Here is a 24,345-nt window from a genome sequence, read left to right as displayed (position 1 = left end):
AGATAACATAACAATTCTTCAACAGGTGCTAACTTGTAAAACAAAACATGCTGACAATGAGCTCTGATGCTGAATGGAGAGTAGTGAATGAAGTTCTTGACACTTGTCACTTTTGTGTGGTTGACTAAGGGCCGGGCAGGCTTTCCCTCCCAACCGGGGGGGGGGGGGGGGGAAGGAAACTTGCTTACAAAAATGAAACTGAGCAAAATCTAAAATGGTCACCGTTTTAGTTATGCAGTACCTTTAGGTGGGATGTTGAGCAAAAAGAGATTGCCAGTCACGGTTAATTTGCTGTTTAAAAGTGAAAATGAATCTGAGTCACGCTCGCAAATGGCGATTCTAGACCTTTCAAGGGTTCTTTTCCAAATTCCTGACAAGCATCCCCACATTTGTATTGCGGAGTCTCTCTCTCTTCCCCCCCCCCCCCCCTCTTTCTACGGGTTGTATTCGTCACGCACGAGTTTGTAGATTTCTTTTCGCCAAGCAAATATGGTGTTCGGCTCGTACGCGACGAGAAGAAGCCAGTATTCCAGGAAGAATGGCTTCCACAAGGGATCGAACGGGTTCACGAGCCAAGAGAGAAACTACGCTGTTGAAATGCTGGATGAATTTGAGGAGATACCTCTTTATTGCATCGTGATGACCTACATGTCTCTCTTCTTTCTGATAATTTTCGGTTATATGCGCGAATTCATGCGTCAATATGGCTTAGAAAAATCCAAGGCAGTCAGAGAAACAGGCAACGAGGTAGGAAAATAACTTCCACAGTAGGTTGCACTAAGACTCAAAATAAAAGAGGCTGGCGCTGTCAATTTAAGAGCTTCATAGCCAAAACAGTGAGTGAAATCGTCTTTACACAGCTTCACAAAATGACGCCACCCTCGATTGCGTAAAGAATAGCTGAAACTCTAAACTCATCCGGGTTTGTTTTTTGGTACAGGAAACAAAGAGAAGAAAAATGCGTAAATGCTTTCTTTGGTGGCGTGATCTTCGTAATCAGCTGATCTTTGTTAGAATTGCAAGTGTTTATGCGAGCCTTGTGCATAATTAATGCAGAATACATTTTAGAATTTTAGAATTTAATTTTAGAATTGCCATTTAGAATTTCAGCTGAACGCTCAGACTTGCTTGATCAACTGTATTTACAATTTTCATGTCTGGTAACTTTTAAGCGGATCGTCACAATTTCCTTGTTTTTCCATCCTTTTACTTCGTATTACGGATTTCTTCAGCTAATTTGTATTTAGATAGCGCTCAAAATGGGTCAACATGGAGCCAGAAACTTCTTTTGTCGCTCCAACCTCGTTCCCAGGGTCTTTTCCACGGAAACGACCCTAGGAACGAGCTTGTGGTCGCTCGAGGCAATTTTTCCTGCCTGCAGGTGATCATGCAGTTTGTTGGGACAAAAGTTGCAAGAACAATTTTCTATTGAAAACGCCGGCTTTCCGTTTGTGTGGACGAAAAACATTTTGAAAACGATGCTTTTCGAAAACGATGACGTTACGATAACCATAATATTCCCTGCCCGAGTTTTCCTCAAATACAAATCCAAAATGACCGTGATTAATTGTTGCATTTTTAAATTCCTTCGGCGTAGAGTGGACGGAAAACATTTGATGCGTTTTCAGAGTGAAACTTCCGTTGTCAAATTACTCCGGCGTAGTCTGGATGGGGCCTTTACTACGATTATCAGTTGAGTAAGGCGGGGCGAAAGTTTGGTGACCAAGTTTTAACGTAAAAATCGCGTTGTTGTCACGAGCAACTGGCTCCGTATCCATTGGCAACTTGTCAGCCTTTGACGTCAATTGGCAGCAAAGCGCGCGAAATTGTAGGCGACGCGACAGGCGACCAACGGCTGTTGATATTGCTACCAACGAAAACGAGGTAAGTTGCCCGTGACAACACCATAATTTTGAGGCCAAAACTTCGTAACCAAACTTCCCTCGTGCCTTACTCAACTGATAATCGTAGTAAAATCGTTTCGAGACATGTTCCTTTCTGAGGGTGTGTATAAAATACATAAAGCAATAACTGTTTTTCAACTTGTCTGGCAACGAAACAGAGTGGCAAGTTTGATGAAACACTTCTTATCTAGTGTTACAATTCCTTTATGAGCAAATAATGAAGCGAAAAAAATCCTTTCTCCAACTGCGGATCTAGGGAAGGGGCCCGGGGGACCTGTTTTCCCCCCCTTATTTTGGGTGTAAAAAGAAGAAATCACAGAAGGTAGAAAAGCCGGCAGGGCAAGCAAAACAAAACCGCCCGTCCCCCTCCCACCGTTAGCTCAAGGTCTGGATCCGCCGCTGTTCTCTACTCTTTCTCTTTCACAACAACTCAACGCAGCAAGAGGAATATAATGGCAGACTTGACTTGTAATATCTTCTTGTTCGTTTAATTTTGAATTCCCGTGGCAGTCATCAGTAGAGAACTGGACTGACCACAAATAATATCATCTGGGGTATGCAGTTCATTTTCCTGCACACAGTGTACCTTCTGATTGACGCGGAGTTTGCTCTTTCCTTAAAATTAACTGATGTTTAACGAGCACACGATAAGCTACGGCAAAACTAAACGGATAAATTGATGTCAGTTTTATATGCCGAGAAATGTGAATGACAATACTCTATTCAAGTACTACGATTATTAGTTGAGTAAGGCACGAGGGAAGTTTGGTTATGAAGTTTCTGGCCTTAAAATATGGTGTTGTCACGGGCAACTTACCTCGTTTCCGTTGGTAACATCAACAGCCGTCGGTCGCCTGTCGCGTCGCGTACAATTTCGCGCGCTTTGCTGCCAATGACGTCAAAGGTCGACAAGTTGCCAATGGATACGGAGCCAGTTGCTCGTGACAACAACACGATTTTTACGTTAAAATTGGTGACCAAACTTTCGTCCCGCCTTACTCAACTGATAATCGTAGTATCTGAGTTTGAAATTTTCCGAAAGAGGTTTCAAACTTGAAATTTGTCGCCTGAAGAAAACAATAATCTCATTTTTCCTTTCTTGAGTTTCCCCCTACTTTCGACGATTTTACCCCTCCGTTCGCTTCAGTTTTAGACGCACTTATCTAAAATACGACGATAAACACAAGTGTACCGTCAATATACTATAAGGAGGTATCTAAAACAAGTTTTAGTTAAGGCAATTCAACTTTTTCTGATCGTGAAATACCTGGAGCAACACTTTTTGCTCAAACCTGAGGGATTTATTTTGACATTTCAGGGCTTCGTACCACTCTACTCTGACTTTGAGAGTTTCTACAAGAGGAATATTTACAATCGTGTTAGAGACTGTGTCAACAGACCCATCTGTAGCGTACCTGGTGGACAGATCGATCTAGTGGACAGGCAGTCTCATGACTGGAACTGGACTTTCGGGTATGTGAGGTTCCCCTTAGCCTGCATGGCTTGGCGGTTTAAGAAATTTGAGCGCGCTAACAAAGCGGCAAAGCCGCGAAAACGAGCGGCGAAGGCTTCGCCGCTTCGTGCAGGTGCTCGCGCGTTTTAGACCGCTAAGCTAGGCAGGCTAGTTTCTCCTTGAATGTAAGGTTTGGAGCTTGAGAAGTAAATATAAGGAAACGCCTTCGCCATGGCTGATTCAAACTCTATGGGACTGTGGGGCAATGGAAGGCAGTTTTTCAAGCTTATCTTCTTCAATTATAAACCATCCTTGTTTCCTACCTTAGGAAATTATTCGTTTTGAGGTTTTCGTCATTTTGAACGTAATTTTGTACATCAGTGATAAGAGGACTTACATGAAATGGCAGCCTTCAAATCCTTCGAATGACGTCAGGCTTTGAGATGTTGTGAGGCGTTAGGGGGAGGGAGGCTTTAATTTATCCCTTTGCCGAGTCCATGACTCATTCATTTGGCTGTCACCGCTCCACAGTAAAATAGAAAGTGATCGTAGTCGCCATGGCAAAGTTTGCTATTTACCAGTTGTCATTTATCCAATTTCTTGCAAACTTGATAAAGTTGTTTGCACTTTAGGAACTCATTTATTTCCAGCGCTTTTTTAATCCTTCAATGCGTTCCCAAGAGCCCTTCCTTTTTCTTATTGGCTATAAATTACTGACATCCTTTCTGTTCTAACTTCTTTTGAGTATACTACAGATCAAATATTTTTGCAGATATCCAGGAACGACAACAAAGGTCGTGAATCTTGCTTCGTACAACTACCTTGGGTTCGCTGAGAATTCTGGATCATGTACGGAATCCGCTGAACAGGCGGTCCGTGAGTACGGCATCGCGGGGTGCAGCTCAAGACGCGAATATGGTGAGTGAACGATTCAAGCGGATAGTGGAGGTGCTATTTGTAAGGGATGTTGTCTGATTTTTCAACAAATTTTTTGAAATGAATAATTTTCTGAGACTCATTCTAACACGGTTAATCGATCATCAGGGCTTGGTTGTTCAAAGCACGTCAAAGTTAAAATAGGCTCAGGGTAAATTTTGATTTCACTGTTGTATTACTAACGTTTCACTGGCGTTTTCGATCTATAGTTTTGTTGGTCAGTTTAGCCTAAGGCTAGTTCAAACTCCTCTGACAAGAATCTACAAATTGAAAAAGACCTTTATTAAAACCTCGAGTAACTTTTAATCTTCAACCAGCTTTAAGGGGAGCAAGAGAAAAAGTAACAAAGAGACTTAATTTGAAGTTACGCATTCTGTTAAACTGTTTGTAGCTGGGCCATGGTCGTTTGAGAAGAGACCTTGTTGGATTAAAACCGGGGAGTCTGACAACTTGTCTGAGAATTGGATGTCATTGATTTTGCATAATGTTTCGGGGCAAGACACTTAACTCTAACTACACCCTGTTCTTGGAACGATTGAAATGGAGGATCTCGATGACGGTGCTGGAATCTCAGATATCAGTTAAAGTTTTCTGCTATTTCTCAGCTAACAGTTAAAAATTCTGCTCATTTCTCGATCTGCTGTCTGTGAATTTTTTTCAGGTCTTCCAAATACCCTGATTCTCCGTTCCCTTTGGAATACCAATTATACAGTCATAGGCGTACGGGCACCTTCGGACTGGGGGTGGGGGTGGGGGCAGTGGCCTTCTTGCCAGAAAAAATTACGCAATGCTCGAATGCGTGAGTGTTGAAATCGGGATGCAAACGCACTCAATTTCATGAACAAAAACGTTCACAATTCTCACATCTAATGAAACTGGTATGTTTCCAAACATAGTTACATTGAGAGCTTGCATACTCAATGACCTCCATTAACAGGTTCAATTTTTGTTAATTTTTGCCCGAAAAATTACATAATTTCCGTAGGTGGGTGGAGGGGGGGAGGGGTGGGGGCTGCAGTCCGTCTCCCCGCCTCCCACCTCGTACGCCTGTATATAGCTCAGGAAAAAAAGCTATTGACATCACCGGTCCAGTCCACAACTAAACGGAAACAGATCCGGTGCCTCTATCGTATTGATAACATTTCTTCTTTCCTCGTTCCAGGTAGCCTTGCTATTCACGACGAACTAGAAGCCCTTGTCGCTAGGTTTGTTGGTAAACCTGCTGCTATGGTGTTTGGTATGGGATTCGCCACCAACTCTGCAAATATCCCCACTCTGGTGGGCAAGGGAGACTTGATAATTAGCGACGAACTCAACCACACATCACTCGTGTTAGGAGCAAGATTATCAGGAGCAAAGATCAAAGTATTCAACCACAATGGTTAGGTTGGCAGCGCAAGCGCGAGGGGTTAGAGAAGTAGGGGAGGGGGGTTGTCCGTGTTATTGTTTTTCGTAATCCTTATTCAAGGAGACTTAACTGTGACCGGCACCGACCCATATTAAAACAGGGGCTGTAGAGATCCGAGCACTGCTGCTTCCAAAAACCAAACAAACAAACAAGTAAAACAAATGGGCGGAACTCTAGAGTCTTGTGAGACCGGGAGCTGAGAATAACAGAAACGAGAAATGAGATACTTGACTGAGTATGCGAGACTATGTTGACGTTCTGCAAGTCAAACGATCGAAATTTATCTTCGACTGTCATCAAAAGTTGAGCTCGACAAAAGCGCATAAGAGCGCGCGTTATCTCTCGACGTTCCTTCCTTTTAGCGTACACTCTTGTAAGTTGCCCACACAACACATCTGTATCATAAATATGTATCGTAACATTCTAGATATGAAGAGTTTGGAGAACATGCTACGAGAATCCGTTGTACAGGGACAGCCAAGGACACACAGAGCCTGGAAGAAGATTCTCATCATTGTTGAAGGTGTTTATAGGTGAGTGAGTGACGCTGCGCGGGCGAGCTCCTCCCGAGATAACGAAAAAGCCCCGTGACGCGACGAATTTTCCGATGTAACAAACCTTCAGGCCTACAAACTTCTCGATATATAGTTATCTTTAGACCGAACAAATCTCCCCGTCTAAGGAATCTTCTTACAGATCATACACCGGGGCTTCAATTAAGTCATTTGTAAGGACACTGCTTGGCTACCACGACTTGGACATACCACGAATGAACGCTAAAATAACAGATACCGACCAAATAATTTACTGAAACGTTGTCCGAGTCAAAATAGGCGTGATTTGGGTTCAATTAAAACGATTTCAAGCTCTACAACTAAGTACGTTCTTTTTCAGTATGGAGGGCTCTTTAGCGAAGCTCCCAGAGATTGTGGCCCTTAAAAAGAAGTACAAAGCATACATATACCTAGATGAGGCCCACAGTATTGGTGCCATGGGCCCCAATGGAAGGGGCGTTACAGATTACTTTGGTGTGAACCCCGCAGATATTGATATCATGATGGGGACATTTACCAAGAGTTTTGGTGCCGCAGGGGGATATATCGCTGCTTCAGAGGTTAAAACGAGCCTTCTAATGATTAAAAAAAGTAATTTACGAAATAAGAGAAAAAAAGAACAATTCATATTTAGAAAGTACTAAGTAATAAATAGCTGTCAGTAGTGTCAGCTGAATCGTCATACACTAGGCTTTCACCCTCAGACTTGAATGATAGAAGCACTGTGTTCAATAAGCAGTACCACATGGATGTACTAGCCAGTAGCTTTCAACTCAATGGTTATACAGTAGGGTTTCATCCACAGACTTAAAAGTTGTACAGCATAATAAACAGTACCACATGGATGTACTGGCCAGTAGCTTTCAACTGAATGGTTACCCACTAAGGTTCCATCGACAGACTTAAAAGTTGTACAGCATACTATAAACAGTAGCACATGAAAGTACTGCTCAATAGCTCTCATTTGAATGGTCATGCGCACTCTAGGATTTGATGTACAGACTTAAAAGTTAGTAGCTCCTTGTATAGCATAATAAACAGTACTAAAAACGGGATTATTGGATAATACAGTTCAACAGGCTGGCTTAGCCATCATGGTATCTGAGCAATTTAATAAAACAATTTTCCACTCGCGCTTGTTGAATATGAGATGATCAGCATGCAACGGTCAGTGTTTTCATTTTTGCAGGAAATAATAAACCATATCCGCGGTACTTCGCACAGTGCCGCGTACGCCTCCTTCATGTCACCCCCAGTGGTCATGCAAATATTGTCATCCATGAAAATAATTATGGCCGAGGACGGCACAAACAAAGGTTGGTCAAATTCACACTCCACGCATTCTTCGGAACCTACATTTCGCTTTTCTTTTGGCCTCCTTTTTCTCCTGAAGACTTCATTCTTACTGGTAAGCAACGCTTGTGAAAAGGTTACAGTAACACGCACGCCCAGTAAGTCTGTACTTTCCACAACATTCTCGTATCAATGGCCGCGATCTTTGTAGTTAAATTCGAGGTGCAAAATCCGCGATCAACGGACTTTCGACGCAGACTCGGAGAATATTCCGCTCAAATCTGATTGGCTGGTGAATAAGAATGAGCACTCTGAGCTAACTCAAAAACTGGGGTTCGGATTCTTGGTGCCGGCCAGAAGGATCGCGGCCTTCGGGGACGAGAATGCAGTGCTGCTCGCATTACGAGAGCAGGTCGATTAGAACCAAGAATAAGGGTATTAATATGATGTTTACATTATGCAATCTTCATAGTATTTTCATTTATTATTTTGTTATGCTGTTGGTACTTTCTTTCACCGTATTTGTTATTGGGGTAGAAAATATTCCACTGGAATCCGGTGAGGTTTTTTTTTTGAAGCTACAGCAAGGGCTTAAGGATCGCGTCTGAAGTTGTCTTTTTAATTTTTTTTTAGGAAAGCAGAGGCTATGCACTTTAGCACAGAATTGCAAGTAAGTGGAAGTATAAAATTCTAATGATTTAATTTAGTTCAGAGTTCGTATGTACTAGCTTAAAGAATTTTAAAAACTATTGCACGTTGCCTCGGGCGAGTTTGCATCAAACCTGAACGTGAGGTGCGGTCATGTGGGAAAAGATCTGTTTCCTTCTCAGAAAACTTTGCAACAGTGATCCTAACTACGGTACAACTTTTGAGGTAACGCGCTGTTTTCTGTACATTACAGGTACTTCAGACAAAGGCTTAAAAAGATGGGATTTATTGTGCACGGCCATGATGCTTCGGCAGTGGTGCCTATTCTTCTCTGCATGCCGGCAAAAACTGTGTAAGTCAGTTTTATTTCCAAAGATGTATGCAAATATAGTTGTGACTCTACAGAGATAAGATTAAAGCGCGCGAAAATTCAAAAACCGAGTAACAACCAATCAAAGACGCTACATGGATTTCTATGACGTCATCAGTATGGAGTTTTTCGGGTCCAGACTATGACGTCTTTCAAGCTAAGGAGGAATGTAGCGCATCCTATGGCTCAGGCCACTAATATCCAGGTAGTAGTACTTGAAGTAACTAATAAAAGCTTGGAGTTCATGTGTTTATCAGTCGAGGAATTCTCTACATAACCGAGCTTGATCACTCAAAGTGTTCAATATTTTGTTGCAGAGCCTTTTCTCGTGAAATGCTGAAAAGAAACGTAGCTGTAGCCATCGCGGGGTTTCCGGCCACTTCACTGATCGGGGCGAGAGCAAGAATTTGTCTTTCAGCTTCACACACCAGGGAAATGCTGGATAAGGTGAGATGAATCACAAGAACTCTGGATTGCACTGTCGCAATGCTTTAGGGAAACTGACTTGGGCTACCACCAATCAGCTCACAACATGATCGTGTTGTTGACCAGTCAGGTGTCAGACTTAAGTCGAGGTTGCAGTTACACGAAATTTCCCGCCTTTTCATGGTTTTGCGGCCAATCAGGCTATCTTAAGAGAAATTTCAGACCTGTAGTATTGCTGTTCGATTCTGTACCACCCTGCTCACTTTATATACATGATGGAAGATGGCGGGGAGCGCGAGAGAGACACGCGCTTATTTCCACACCACGCGCGTCTCCAGGGCCCCTCTAGATATCAGCCTCGTTGCTGAATGGGCCACCCTGGCTAAATAAAGTTTACCTTTACCCTTTACCCTTCCTCCCACACACGCACCCCACCAACTGGCGACTATCTATTGCATCTGCTGCGCAAAGCATTGACTTTGGTGTTGTAATCAACAGGCTCTGGAAGCAATCGACGAAGTGGGTGACCTTCTTAAAGTCAAGTATTCACGAAGAAAGATGGACGCAAGGGAATGACGGCAAAGACAGCTCTCTAAAGAACGAACTATCCGCAATCTGAAAAGATTGCATGTTCTTCCAGATAAAAAACAACAACAACAACAACAACACAATATTACTGTCGTTTTAAGTTCTCACACGAAATGGCTTGGTGTAACGAACCGTACAGCATCACCAAAGAAGCAAGATGTGAGATATTCATTTGAACTTACCTAACATTTCGCAGCATTAGGCAAGAGAGGATAAAGGGTACGTGAGTCTCCCATACAGGCCTTATTGCCAAGGTAATACCTTTCAAGTTATTTTTAGACATGGTACCCGGCTCTTCCGTGGATAGTGTGTTACCACGCGGGTTGCGTGGATGTTTTACTTTCGGAGACTATAAAAATGCATGTGAGGCCGCTTAAGCTGTGCACGTGACCAGAATCCGCGTTACAAGATTGGCTGTTTCTAGACCCTCCTGAGATTTCCGAAACCGGACAAGGTCTAAAAATAACATGAGAAGGATTACCTTGCGAAAAAAGCGTATAGAAGAGTTAACTCTGTCACTCTTCATGATCTCTTGCGTTAGGCTAGCAATTGCAGTGATTACTCTTGAAGATACCTTGTTAGGGAAAGTATAACGGCTTTCAATAATGCAAAACAGTAATTTTAAGTAGTTAAGGACATAATCTACCGGACTCCAAGGTGTACAGGTATGTACAATAAGTCAATAAGGGCCTTGAGGGGCGTTAAGCGAGAAAGTCTAAAAAGATAGTGTTTGTAAATATTCCAAAAATTTCTATACTTTTTGGCTGGTTCTGAAGAATTTTGGTTAAGAGATGTTAATTTTATTCTTGATGTTGCTGGTGACATCAGTTTTGGCATATACAGTAAAGGTGTGATGTAAGAAAAGTTATTATTAAGTTTTGGAAGAAATCAACCAGTCGAAATTTTCGCGGCAACTCAGTTTTGCAATTTTAGAAGGTCAATATTTGGCGGTCATTAATTTATTGCGAATTTGGCGAATTTGTTCAATTTAAGTAAGCCATGATCTTTTTTCGGCATCAAATTTTTGCGATTTCAAGAAATACGGGGAAATTTCAAAATTTGAGGCTACGAAAATTTCGAGTAAGAATGAGCTTGATATTTTTAATTTGATTGATAGCTTCTATTGTGATGTTGTTTAAGGCTGTAACTTCGTAAAAACACAGTAAAATAAAAAATTAAAAAAAAAATGGTTTGGCCGAACCAGGCAGTATTGTGATGTTCTAAGAGCAGTGGATTGAGAATTTTTAAGTAAGTACGTAAGAAAGGTGGATAACGCTATCCAACGGATAGTGACGTTTGTTTTGCCAACACTTCTCCACTGGATAGCGATTTATCTGGTGGATAGCGTTATCCACCTTTGAACAACTGGGCCTAGAACAATAGAATACAACAGTCTTGTCAACGTGTTCGTGTACTGTATAAGATCTTGGAAGTCTCTTTTGCGTGTTCTTTTCTTTCTCGGCTGGAGGGACCGATGACGTTGCTCAACACAAGGAGATCACTTTATGTGCTGTTTTGCTTTAATATCCAGTTTAAAACCACTTGCTACCTGGATGCACTAATCTCGCCTCGCAGATTTGATCTCATAAGCTGCGAGAAAAGAGAAAAGCAATGTTCTTACTGGAAAGTACACTATATACAATATTGGTTTCTATGGGTAAAAGCCCAAAGAAAATACACGAGTAGATTGGTTTAAAATCGTATTTCTACATAACTAGTTGGAAACACCGAACTAGCACGAGCTGTGGACATAATGATGACGTGGGCAAAGAGAATTTACATTTTGAGGATCAAAGCAAACAAGTTGTTTTCCTTTTTTTCGTCGCAGTATTTCGAGTTACAGAAACACGAGCGGAAGTTTGGGAGAACGAGAAATACTGTGGGGACACGAGCCGACGAGGAAACATGTTCAGTTTCTATTTCTTAATTATCAACTTGCCTTCAAAAAGGAAAAAAGTTACCATATAATGATGGAACCGTCTATATTTTGCATTTAGGAAAATAAAATGAAACATCTAACAAAACTGTGCTACACAAAACACCTGAGACTGTATAGAGCGTTTGTTTTCAGATAGCATGCTTCGAAACGTGAGGTAAAGCTTACCATTTTCCTGTCTTCTCGTGTTAGTTCTTCTTTCCCCATCACGAACGAAAGTTTAGCTAGCGCAGACTCCACTGTCATGTCTTTCCCTGGAACAACTCCTAACTTAACAAGGCTCTGGATTGATAACGAAACAGAAATGTGATCTCAGAGAATCTCAGAGAGGTAGACAGGTACAGCTGGGCTACAAAGCCGCATACACGAAAAGTAGTCATAGTTATAGTAATTTTTCTTGGACAATTCTGTCCAAGGGGGGAAGGTGCAATGACGTTTACCCTATGTAAAACATCAACCCGTGAAACAAGGCCAGACCACAACACCGGGAGCTACGTGCCCTACTCTTTGCGATAAGCCTGAGTGTGTGGGTTCTTGAACGTCCCCTGCTAACCATGTAACACTGAAGATGCAGGAGACGGGGCCTACGGTTTATAGTCCTCATCCGAGAAGACTTGAACGTCTAACCATTTGCAGATGTAATTGCAAAGGTAGTACATTCTCCTCAGTCATTTTAAGACCCTGAGTGTTGGTCCGGTCTGGGGTTCGAACCCTCGACCTCCCGCACAGCAGACTGGCGCTCTACCAACTGAGCTAACCAGGCGGCGGTTTAGTATACACGAAGGTAACGAACTAAGGGTGATGTTTACTGGTCTCTTAGCCATAAACATAACAATAAGACAGTGATTGCAACCATCACGTTAAGAACAGAACAATTGCTCGCTATTTTCCTTGTGAGATTTGACGTCCCGTGAGAATGCTCGTCAGGAAATGAGGAAAAGAGGGGAGGGGTTCGTATATTTGAGGGGACTTGTAACCGGAAAAAATTATTTTGTTTGTCCATAACTTATAATAACTTATGGTGAGCCCATAAGCGAGTGAGAGAGGGGAGAGGGACAGAAGGAAAGAGGAAGGGTCTTGTAACGAAATGGTAAAAGCAACATTCCAAGAAATGGTTCACTGAAACTTCTTTACAAATCAATTGTGAATTGAAATTCACATGATTATTAACTAAGGGGAAAACATCCACCACACGCTATTTAACTATTTAACTGACTGAAAGAGAAATCAAAAACATCTGGAAGTAGTGAGTTTAAACACGTCGTTTAACACAGCAGCTGATTATTTACTTAACGACTTCCTGTGTCAGAGCATTTTGTGCTAGTCTTCTCTGAAAAATTCTGCTCGCTAAATACTTAGAAGAGGAATTTAGAAAGATCGTAAGGTTGCCTTCGGTCGCATAAACCTTCCACTCAATAATATACCACCCACCTGTTCCACGTACTCCGTAGAAACATCATGTGGCCCTCCACGGCAAGGGCAGCACGTGACAATGACCACGCCCCTCTGTACCGCGCCTTTGATCGCTTCCAACAGGTCTGTTCTTGAATCAGGTATATTACCGCTGCCATACGTTACCAAGACAACACCCTCTATTGGAGACTCTAAACATCCTTTTATCTTTAAGTAAAAAGAAAGGCCGAGATCACAGAAGGTTGAAAACGATGTTTACAAGTGAACTCTCCGGCCATGAGAACTTTCGTTCTTTAAGTGCTCAGAAGATCGGAAAAGCCTCATTGAGTAACGATTCAAATGAAATCGTTTTAATGTTTTTATGTTGTACAAGGTGGTTCAAGATGGTGTGTGAATGAAACCCTAGTGTGTAACCACTCTACTGAAAGCTACTGAGCATTACTTCCTTGTGGTACTGTTTATTATGCCGTACAAAACGGTTCTATCTTTTAGGTCTGTGGATGAAAATCTAGTGTCTAACAACTCTAATGAAAGCTACTGCACAGTTTTTTTTTAACGCTAAGCTACTCCACAGTACTTTTACACCGTACTGTTTATCATGCTGTACAAGAAGTTTGTGTCTGTTGCCGAGTTATTATTAAGTGTGTGCATGACCACTGAGATAATACAGCTCAGGAGTACTTCCCTGTGATGCTCTTTGCTTCATAGTATTTTACGTATAATTGAAATTCAGTGGCACATACCATTTCTATTGGAATGCCAGGAAACACAGGAAGCAAGGCAATCTTTTGGCTCATCTTAGTGTGGAGTGCAAAACTCCCAGTTTCCTTTCGTGAGTGATCAACAGTATGATTCCATTGAACTAATAAAGAACAAGTTAATTTTTCAGCAAATGGGAGGCGTCATTTAAAGTAGACCTGTGGAGCAAGTTGTGGGAGACGCGGTGGCCTCATGGTTAGTTTGCTCATCTCTGGATCAAGTGGTCCAGGTTTGAGCCCTGGCCAGGGACATTGTGTTGTGTTCTTGGGCAAGAACCTTTACTCTCACATTACCTCTCTCTGCCCAGGTTTATAAATGCGTGCCGGCAAATTTAATGCTGGGGGTAACCCTGCGATGGACTAGCATCCCATCCAGGAAGGAGTAGCAATACTCTAGTCATTTCATGCTACAGAAACCAGGATAAGCTTCAGCCTGATAGCTCCTGATGGGTCACTTGGCCCATATACAGACTTTACCTGTGGAGAAAGTTACATGCACAACTGGGAATGATAAGCAGAGGATTAATCAGTTTTTCTTTTCCACTTACTATCTCCATGGCTGCTCAGTCTTGCCAATGGGGGAATGCTTGGTGAATCAAACACATTGTAGCTCTTTGCATCAACTTTGGTGGATCTGTTTCCTCTGAAAAGCTTGCCATCAAAGAAAATGGTCACCTGCAGACATCAAATTAGTAATAAACAATTAATGCAAAATGGACCCTAAGCAGACCGCAATGCTTCATTAACTTTTTCAGCAGGAAGGCAGTTGGTTTTTACAGGCGGGCAAAACTTTTTGAACTGAACTTCTATATGTCTTTTGAGAAAAATTTTTCTCTAGATTATCAAACCAGGCAGGCAAAATCATTCTCACAGGCGATCAATTTTCCCAGTGCCCAGCCCTCAATAAAAAAAACCCTGCAAAATGTGGTTATATGAATTTTACTCATATAAGCCTCTTCAAATAGGCTTGGCCATATTTCGGGGAATCTTAAAATAAGAGCACAATTGAGTTGGTTTGTCGGGTTTAAAGAGGGCTATGGGACTGTGGTCATAGAAATAATCTGGCGCTTGTTACGTGGGGCTCAGCTTGATGAGAGAAAGAACTTGTTAGTCAGTGCTACTTAAGGTGATTAAAGGTTAATCAAATCTGCCTTCTGAATGAACAGCCACGACAGTGAACTATTAACATCATTTATTTCAGAAGTGCAATATATAGATATCTTTATTACATTGCTTGCAAAAAATTTTGGGTGATTTTAATTTCAGACAAAAAGTGCACGAAAATGAAACCATCCACAATCTGTAAGCGTCGGAAATTTGAAGCGTCCAAAATATTTACAGTACAGCATAAAACTTTGAAGTAGCACCAAAGCTCATAGTTTCCTATATACTGGACTTCATGGAGCAAACTCTAGTTGAGACACCACTTGACATATGCAATGCATGTGTTATTTTCTTGTTGATTAATGCTCGTAAAACCTTGAGGGTGCCGTAAAACTGTTATCTTTTGTTGTGGTTCCAGTCTAATTTGTGTTTTGTAGGCATAAATTTACTTTAACTTTGTTTCAGCACTGTTCAATATATTGTTGTCCAAAATTTTAATGTCCAAAATTTTTTGCAAGTAATGTACTGGTTTCTACCTCAGGGATGGCATACTGTCCAGCAAACAGTAATGCCCCTGCCAGGTTGTCTCTTGCATCAGTTACTGCATCATAAATTGGAGTCTGCAATGTGATGGAACAGGCAGCTTCATTTTCATATTTTTATGGGAAGGTACATTACAAGTATACTTGCTATGTGCTACATACTGTCAATACTGTTCAATGGAAGGATAGTCCTGTGGAACCACGTTCCAGCTCCATTTTTTTTTCCACGCTTATATGTCATGCACACAAGATCAAGCAGTATGTGCATATTAATTAACTGAGTCATTACCCCGCATATCTCTAAGCTAGTTTTCTGGTAAGGGATTGGTCAACCTTAATCCAAAATAACCTAAGTGACTTAGGGCTGCCATCCCTGCAGTCAAATTTTTTCATATGCAACATCATACCCTGTCCAGCACTTTTTGAGGGCTCAGTTTAAAGGAATTGTCTCAAATTGTGAACTTCTTGCTACTTCTAATGTATTTCCACGCGCTTACCTGTGCTCCTGTGAGGACAACAGGTTTGCTGAGGTTCTCGAACATGAAAGAAACAGCAGATGCAGTAAAGGCCATAGTGTCCGTCCCATGCAGGATGACAAAGCCATCATAGTCATCATAGTTATTGGCAATCTCTGTTCCCACGTCAATCCAGTCTTCAATACTAGTGTCTTTAGACTCCCTGATGGTACCAGCCTCTTTGATATCATACAATATCCTACTGCCCAGCTTAGTGACACTAAAATAATGAATCAGAGAATCTGTTGTTACTAAACAATCCTGGACAAAATGGATCTTGAGAAAATATAACTCAACTTTAACTTCTTAACTTTATACTTTATACTACTAACCATATGAGGAAGTAGCAGATCCCATTAAAATAGTGCTCAATACACATATAGTGTAGAGCTGAGTATATGAGTAATAACGAAGAGGCAAGATTTGCTGTTACTCCGAGTTTCGTGCTTACGCACTCATCAGACAGTATTAAACAATAGGCTAATTGTTGGACTAGTTGCATTACAATAAGTGATAGTTATACTGGAAAACAATAGGTGTGAAGACAGAAATTACGGGGACGAGTATAAACTGCGTGGGTGCAGTACAATATAAAGAAAGTGTCAAGCGTTCTTCAAGTAGAATTTGTTCTCGTGCCGGCATTTAGAAATAAGTTCTGATCTTTTGTTTAGTAGATTGTCGTTGCTATGTTTGATAATCATTAGTTTTTCTGTGAGGCAGAGGTCGCATCGTTTGGAAATGTTGTTGTAGGGTCTTGCACGGCTAATAATTGACCATTTGATGTTGAAGTCTTGTTTTTTGTCGTGTAGTTGCCAGATGTATTTAGAAAGCTCGGTGCTGTTGATGTGTTTTCTGTGCTTAAATGTGGATTTGTGCTGCGAGAATCTCTGTTTGAATGTTCCTTCTGTCAGTCCAATGTAGTTCTTGGTTGTGTTGTTAGTTGTAACTTGTGCGTTGTAGATTACACTGGAAGTCAGGCATTTGTTGTCTAGCGGGCATTGGTCTTTTTTGCGGCAGTTGCATTGCTCTCCGGCGATTGCGTTGGCGTTGTTGTCGGCGTTTGTTATTTTCATGTTGTGTTTGTTGATTACTGTTTTCATGTTGTCCATGCAACTGTAGCTGACTTTGACGTTGTTTTTGTTGAAGAGGCTGTGGTATTTATGTTGGCTCGGAAAGTGCTTAGATATGAGCTTCAGGAATGTTCTACCGATGTTTGTCTTTACGTTTTTACTAAATGGAGGGTTGTACCATATAATGTTTCTTTGTCTGTTGCGTCGGGAGCGTGTTGGTTGATTGTCTTCGTTGTAAATTAGTGTTTCAGAGTATCCGCTGGCTTTCAAAGCAGTTTCGTAGATTGGTTTGGCCTTGTTGAATTCGTGTTCGTTGCATGAGTTGGCGGAAATACGGCGATTGATGGATGCTGGAAGTTGCTTTATTATGTTAGGTGGGTGGTTAGACTTTGTGTTGATGTACTGCGGCTCGTCGTTAGGCTTTCTGTAGGGGCAGTAGGTACCTTTTGTAAGATCGAAGGTGACGTCCAGGTAGTTAACAATTTTCATGTTAGTCTGTATGGTAATGTTAAGTCCATATGTCTTGAAGCGTCTTGTTATGTCCTTCCTTGTACGGTCTGCTTGAGGTCCGGAGATGTTTTTGAAGATGGCAAGTCCGTCGTCTCTGTAAAGCCCGATGTTGTCTATCCCGTATATGTTACACAGGTCGTCGAGAATGAATAAGCCTACGAGCTCGCATACTTCGGCTCCGTCGAAGCTGCCCATAGTAACGTCAAAAGAACTGTTGTTTTTCTTGATCCAGGCGGTGTTACTGTCAAAGAGAAGGGATTTTCTTGAATGCATAATAATATCGATGTCGCGGTCCGTAATGGAAGTGAATTGTTTGGCGAAGTTGATTGCGTCTGTAAGAAGTTTCTCAGTAATGGAAGGGTAGAAGTTCTCAATGTCAAATACGGCGAAGGTATGTTGATCTTTGTGTTGTATAGAGGAGAACCAGTTGATGACGGATGATGAGTTTTTCCATTGGTTAAGGCCAGTCTTCTGTCTCACAGTCGTGTTAATGTTCGCGAGGATTTCTTTACTGATACGTCCAATCTCACTTTTTGCAGGGTTAATGAGTCTACATGTAGGTTTGTTCTGGAAGTTGTCTTTATGGTCTTTGAGTGTTATAAAAGCCTGTCGTTCAGCCATGCGTTCCGCGCGGTCGTCAATGTTCAGATTAGTAGCAATGACTTGAGCTTCTTTGTTAATAGCAGTAATCGTATTGACGTTACTATGGGCAGCTTCGACGGAGCCGAAGTATGCGAGCTCGTAGGCTTATTCATTCTCGACGACCTGTGTAACATATACGGGATAGACAACATCGGGCTTTACAGAGACGACGGACTTGCCATCTTCAAAAACATCTCCGGACCTCAAGCAGACCGTACAAGGAAGGACATAACAAGACGCTTCAAGACATATGGACTTAACATTACCATACAGACTAACATGAAAATTGTTAACTACCTGGACGTCACCTTCGATCTTACAAAAGGTACCTACTGCCCCTACAGAAAGCCTAACGACGAGCCGCAGTACATCAACACAAAGTCTAACCACCCACCTAACATAATAAAGCAACTTCCAGCATCCATCAATCGCCGTATTTCCGCCAACTCATGCAACGAACACGAATTCAACAAGGCCAAACCAATCTACGAAACTGCTTTGAAAGCCAGCGGATACTCTGAAACACTAATTTACAACGAAGACAATCAACCAACACGCTCCCGACGCAACAGACAAAGAAACATTATATGGTACAACCCTCCATTTAGTAAAAACGTAAAGACAAACATCGGTAGAACATTCCTGAAGCTCATATCTAAGCACTTTCCGAGCCAACATAAATACCACAGCCTCTTCAACAAAAACAACGTCAAAGTCAGCTACAGTTGCATGGACAACATGAAAACAGTAATCAACAAACACAACATGAAAATAACAAACGCCGACAACAACGCCAACGCAATCACCGGAGAGCAATGCAACTGCCGCAAAAAAGACCAATGCCCGCTAGACAACAAATGCCTGACTTCCAGTGTAATCTACAACGCACAAGTTACAACTAACAACACAACCAAGAACTACATTGGACTGACAGAAGGAACATTCAAACAGAGATTCTCGCAGCACAAATCCACATTTAAGCACAGAAAACACATCAACAGCACCGAGCTTTCTAAATACATCTGGCAACTACACGACAAAAAACAAGACTTCAACATCAAATGGTCAATTATTAGCCGTGCAAGACCCTACAACAACATTTCCAAACGATGCGACCTCTGCCTCACAGAAAAACTAATGATTATCAAACATAGCAACGACAATCTACTAAACAAAAGATCAGAACTTATTTCTAAATGCCGGCACGAGAACAAATTCTACTTGAAGAACGCTTGACACTTTCTTTATATTGTACTGCACCCACGCAGTTTATACTCGTCCCCGTAATTTCTGTCTTCACACCTATTGTTTTCCAGTATAACTATCACTTATTGTAATGCAACTAGTCCAACAATTAGCCTATTGTTTAATACCGTGTATATATATCTAGTTGATAGGAATGCTTATCATTAAATACTGTCTGATGAGTGCGTAAGCACGAAACTCGGAGTAACAGCAAATCTTGCCTCTTCGTTATTACTCATATACTTTATACTACTATACATGTAGCCAACATGCATGTCACTGTTATTTAGAAAAGTAACCTCACAAAAATATGCATGCTGATTGCAATTGAAGATATCAATTTCATTTTCTCATGTTTAAAAAATTTTTTTTACCACTTGATGAAAAATTCAGTGAAACGTCATGTAATATCCTCTTCTGATCTCCTAACTTATTGCTCATGATAAGCACACTACTGTAAATCACTTACGGCATAGCTAGTCTCTGTGTGGTATCCACTTCACTCGCATGTGTCACACTGCAAGTTGGATCATGAAGCATTTGAAGCTTTTTCAGTTCATCGATAAATAAATCTAAGTGAAGGGCACAAGGCTCTGAGAAAAAGAGAATGTCAATTAACACAATATTAATATTTAAGAAGCTTCTCAGGCCTTTGGACGATCAAAAATTTAAATTCAAAAATTAGAGCTGAAATTCTTCAACTCAGTAAAATTCATCAAGCTTACCACAAGGGTGTTTGGACACCATATCTGACTTTAATTAGCATTTATTTTTAGATTTTAGATTTGACTGAGAAGATATATTAAACTCCCAAGGGAGTGTTTTACCACTTTTCCAACCACCCTCAAGTTCGTCAAAAATACTCTGCTGTACATTACTTTTTCAACTCTCTTCTTGGTGTTTGGAAATGTGGTATTTGAACATGGTATCTTATGTTAGACACTGCTATCAAGGAAAGGAAACCAGGAATCTTACCATTGTCATTGAGTTTCTTCATTCCTATTGTTCCACCAGTGTACAGTACAAGTACCAATGACGATTTTCCTTTGTCAGCCATAGCAGTCCCAGCAGTAACAGAGTGTATCTATTTCATCATAATGTGATAAAACAACAAATATACCAAAAAGGCTTGTTGGTTCCAAAATCTTCCCACTTTGAAAAACAAGGAAACAACAATTTGACATACTCTATTGTCTATAAAGACTGAAGCAAACTCATTGTTTGCTATGCATAGCAAAGAATTATGATTGGTTCAGGGAAACCCCGCCACTGTCATTGTCACTGTCCTGAATAGAAAATCACAGCAAAAGCAAAATTGAACTCCAAAATTTACTTAACAAATAGATTCCATGTTTCCATGCATCTGTTCAGTGATACATCACAGATGATGTCAAAATGTGGTAAGAGCAAAACAGCGGCATAAGTAGCCATTAGGCAAGTGTTACTGGTGTCACCATTACTGAACAGACCCACAACAATGTGGAATCTCTTGGTTTTATATACTAAAGAGACAAAAAATGTTAATGGCATTCATTATTTTGTTTGTCCTCCAACAGATCATAAGTAAGAACTAATCAAAATGCGAGGATAATTTGACTTATTATTCAAAATGCCAGAAAAAGTCAACTGAAGTCAGTTTTTGTCATCAGAGCACCTCTATAAGCTGAAAAATACCTGAAGGTTGCCTTGCGTATTGCAGGAGTTGGAAAAGCCACTTGCATTTGTGCTCGACATTGACACATTGGAAGCTATTGGCCTCAAGCTTTGGATGAGTGGAGTGGTTGGAACAGATGATATTTGTGTGCTCTTTCCTCTGTGACTCTGTAGTGCATTTGAGATGGTGCCAGAAACAATTTCCAGCTGCAATCCGGATGGCTGTGCAATGTAGTGAGCTTTACTTTGGTCACAACTGTTCCCTGAAACAAACATGATGTGGCAGTCTGGAACATTCCTGTTGGGAAGCAATGTTATGCCCGTCGTCCTTACAGAATGGTTGGTGTATATCTGAGAGAGCTTTGCTCCAGCAGATATATTTTTCATCATTTCGCCCAACTTGTTAATACCAAGTGGTCTGTTTGCATACCAAACAGCATCATCATTTGTCACGTTTTGTTTTGGCTGTTGGAAAAATGCTGTGCATGATGGATTTAATTTCGATAGATAAAATTTCAGACTGGCAAAGGCATCATCATCTGCACCAGTACTATAAAGCCTTGTTTCTCGTTCAGCCAAAGGCTTGCTGTTTTCACCACTGGGGTGAAATTTTGTGGCTTCTCCCTTGGTTATGACCACAAACTCATGGCCATTGGCATCCTTTGTAACCTTGAAGCTTTCACGGCGAAGATCTCGCTGGCTCTCTCTTCCACACCTGCACCAGTGAAGAGAAACGTAAAACCACGTCCTTCTCAGCAGTCCAGCTGGAGTTGTCGTACTAAGGAAAGGGCTGGTGCGAATTTTTTCAAGGTCAGATGCTATAATAACTGGTTTGTGTTGAACACTTTCTTTACCAGCACGGCGGTTGATTCTCAACTTGGCATCGAGAATCTTGTTGCTGTTTTGAAACAAATGGTTTTTTGATAATTTCAGAGTTATACCGTTGTTGTTTAGGTATCGTTCAATTGAACTGCGAAAACCAAGAAGAGCTGAACGACTGTACTCGTCACCTTTTATTGTCCTTGCTTCAACATAAAATCTTGCCAGGTTTTGGTCTAATTCCACTGTATTCATTTCAAGAAGTGGTGTTGAGACTTTTCTTTCCTGGCACCAATCTGTGTAAAAAATTAGTTTCAGACTGAGAAAAATTGATGGTTGGTTGAAGGAAAAAGTCGATATAAACACATCGCTTAATTCATCACATCCCAGGTTGAAAGTATTCTAGCAAGAATGCCATTTTTCCATTGGAAACGGCACATTATTTAAACCCCTAGGTGAATTTGTTAATATTGTTGTACTTGATAAGTTAAATTTAATGAAACCTAGGTTAGTTGTGCAAACAGGAACTTCAAGGTCAAGGTGTAGCCTGGTGGAAGTGGAAGGGCGGTACTCTACAAAGTCTTGTATGGAAAGACTCCACCCCAAGGTCCAACCCCTTGCCCTTTTGTATACTACTTTGTTAGATAGGTAACCCTTTCCTATATATTTTATAAAAAAAAGTGCCCCTTTCTCACATCTATCACGTATAATATAATTTACCTAAAGACGTTGTGGAGGGAGAAACTCTGAACATTTTAAAGAACAGGCTCAGATGCCATTTTAACTAATGTTTTAGGAAATTTTGGAACTTTTTATTGTGAATTTATTCAGATGTAAATTTGCGTTTTTTATTATTTTAGGAGACAAACTCAAAAGGGATAACCTCTTTTGTCTTCTTTTCACCTTTCATTTCATTTCAATTGAATTTGAATTTGAATAACCAGTTATGTTATGTTATATTATCTACTTAAGAGCACTGTATCCCTTTTCTAAACCCTTGGAATGACGTCAGTAGATAATAATATGGGAGAACATCAAGCATTACCAGAAGAGTTGTTAACCAACGGACAAGAATAATTTTTTAAGTTCCTGTTTACATTATACATAAATGACAGATCCCTACCCTTTCATATACCTTAACTCATAAAACGCCTACCCTTTTTACCCCAAGGGGTTGATGGGAGGCAGGGGGAGGGGGGGGGGGGGGGGTTGTAGAATGACCCGTATACATTTTACTCTCTCGACCTAGAAACCAGTTTATTGTTCTGATCTGTCAATAATGTGAGCAGTACTCAGAACATACACTTGAATTTCACTTGTGGAGCAATTGGCTAGATTGTAGAATACCGGGCCACTCATTTGCATCTCACTGAATTTGAATCGTTTCTTTTGTTTCTGTATGCTTCACTCTTAGAAGCGTAGAGGGATATGTTAATAAGTGGCCCGGTATTGTAAAATCGCTCCAAGCAATTTACTAACCTTTTTAACGCTCCTTTATTTGACTTAAGCTTATTTCTAACTAGAACGATCTGACTTTTTTATGGAACGATATGACCTGGAACGATCTCACCGGATACCTGTACCTTTTGGTAAATTAACCACATGATCGTTTTGCTCAATGACTTTGTTAAATTCGAAGCAAAGCAAAAGTTTCTTACCTTGAAATAATTTCACCACCCATTTCGTGTTTCGTTTAGTCCCGCTCGACTGAGACTGTTCGAGGATACTTTCCAAGTCCTTTTCTACAAAGAAACGTGCTTTTCTTTCTTCTCCCTGCCTCTCGCTGCTGTTCTCAACCTCCACAAGACTTTCTCCTACATCCTCGTTCGCCAAATCAGGTGAAATATCACCTATATTTTCCAAACCTTCCGCCATTTCACAAAGAGCACACAATTCAGTTGTCTGTTTGTCTGTTTGTCCATCTCCTGCCTCCTGCTTACATGAAAGAAGTTGTGATGTCATACGAAACCGCTACCCACATGTCCTCCAAAAAAGAAAAACTGACTAGTACCTAGGCCTCTTCGCGCTGTGCAAAAATTTTTCATGGGTCAGTTCACATTGTTAGATTCTGACCTCGAGATTTCCATTGCCATTCGAAAAAGGTCCGTTTTAAAATGTTTTCCGTCCACACGAAAACTCAAAGCCCCCGTTTTCAAATTCCTCCGGTTTCAAGAGCGTTTTCGAAAAGCTTCGTTTTCGTGACGGATTACCCTGGACTGTCGGGCCTAACCGTAGAAATAAAACTGTATGCCTTTTTAAATTCCTCCGGCGTAGTGTGGACGGAGTCTGGAGCAAACCACGACGTCAATGAGCACCACCAAATAATAGGTTTAATGAGCAAAACAAGGCTGTGCAAGTGTGTTCAGTAAACCTCTGTACATTCCATAGCCTTCTGCAAAACAACAACGCAAAATGACCGCGAACGCGAACGATGAGTTGAACTGCTAATATTTCGTATTTCCATTTAGAATTGAACGCTGTCATTACATATTTAGCCTGAACGAGGTCTTAGAGCCATTGGCATCCTGGACATATTCAATTTTACAAGGCGTTGTCCT

General features: G+C 41.1%; 2 protein-coding genes across 3 annotated transcripts; one reads left to right on the top strand and one right to left on the bottom strand.

Annotated features, from left to right (window-relative positions):
- Window positions 1-451: 451 nt before the first annotated feature.
- On the top strand, window positions 452-10,767 carry LOC110056150 (serine palmitoyltransferase 2-like). Its single transcript, XM_089291750.1, has 11 exons — window positions 452-747; window positions 3,223-3,377; window positions 4,130-4,275; window positions 5,456-5,674; window positions 6,129-6,234; window positions 6,596-6,815; window positions 7,445-7,571; window positions 8,182-8,218; window positions 8,450-8,548; window positions 8,884-9,013; window positions 9,491-10,767. The coding sequence occupies exons 1-11, from the start codon at window positions 490-492 to the stop codon at window positions 9,566-9,568; spliced, it is 1,575 nt and encodes a 524-aa protein (XP_089147876.1). The 5' UTR covers window positions 452-489; the 3' UTR covers window positions 9,569-10,767.
- Window positions 9,661-23,806, bottom strand: LOC110056096 (uncharacterized). 2 transcript variants are annotated; one of them, XM_020762535.2, is made up of 11 exons: window positions 23,446-23,806; window positions 20,990-22,083; window positions 20,291-20,399; window positions 19,785-19,908; window positions 15,831-16,068; window positions 15,328-15,411; window positions 14,236-14,362; window positions 13,673-13,791; window positions 12,948-13,136; window positions 11,685-11,798; window positions 9,661-11,170 (listed from the first exon to the last, which is right to left on the bottom strand). In XM_020762535.2, the coding sequence occupies exons 1-11, from the start codon at window positions 23,747-23,749 to the stop codon at window positions 11,126-11,128; spliced, it is 2,547 nt and encodes an 848-aa protein (XP_020618194.2). In that variant the 5' UTR covers window positions 23,750-23,806; the 3' UTR covers window positions 9,661-11,125. The 2 variants fall into 2 exon arrangements, with proteins under 2 accessions (XP_020618194.2, XP_089147875.1); XM_089291749.1 differs by having other exon boundaries at window positions 20,990-22,007; window positions 23,446-23,799.
- Between the last annotated feature and the right edge of the window lie 539 nt (window positions 23,807-24,345).

This window comes from Orbicella faveolata, unplaced genomic scaffold, assembly GCF_042242905.1.
Source record: "Orbicella faveolata isolate gen_17 unplaced genomic scaffold, um_ofav_v1 contig_24, whole genome shotgun sequence".
Classification (NCBI taxonomy): domain Eukaryota; kingdom Metazoa; phylum Cnidaria; class Anthozoa; order Scleractinia; family Merulinidae; genus Orbicella; species Orbicella faveolata.
This window is presented reverse-complemented; position numbering and strand designations above follow the sequence as displayed.

Bases quoted from the DNA above. Each gene is read 5' to 3' on its own strand.
- LOC110056150 (XM_089291750.1), top strand. From the start codon at position 490: ATGGTGTTCGGCTCGTACGCGACGAGAAGAAGCCAGTATTCCAGGAAG. The intron at 5,675-6,128 runs GTTAGGTTGGCA...GTAACATTCTAG, and splicing joins CAAAGTATTCAACCACAATG to ATATGAAGAGTTTGGAGAAC. The intron at 9,014-9,490 runs GTGAGATGAATC...TGTAATCAACAG, and splicing joins CCAGGGAAATGCTGGATAAG to GCTCTGGAAGCAATCGACGA.
- LOC110056096 (XM_020762535.2), bottom strand. From the start codon at position 23,749: ATGACATCACAACTTCTTTCATGTAAGCAGGAGGCAGGAGATGGACAA. The intron at 20,400-20,989 runs GTATTTTTCAGC...ATGATGAAATAG, and splicing joins ATACGCAAGGCAACCTTCAG to ATACACTCTGTTACTGCTGG. The intron at 11,171-11,684 runs GTAAGCTTTACC...CTTTTCTCGCAG, and splicing joins CACGAGAAGACAGGAAAATG to CTTATGAGATCAAATCTGCG.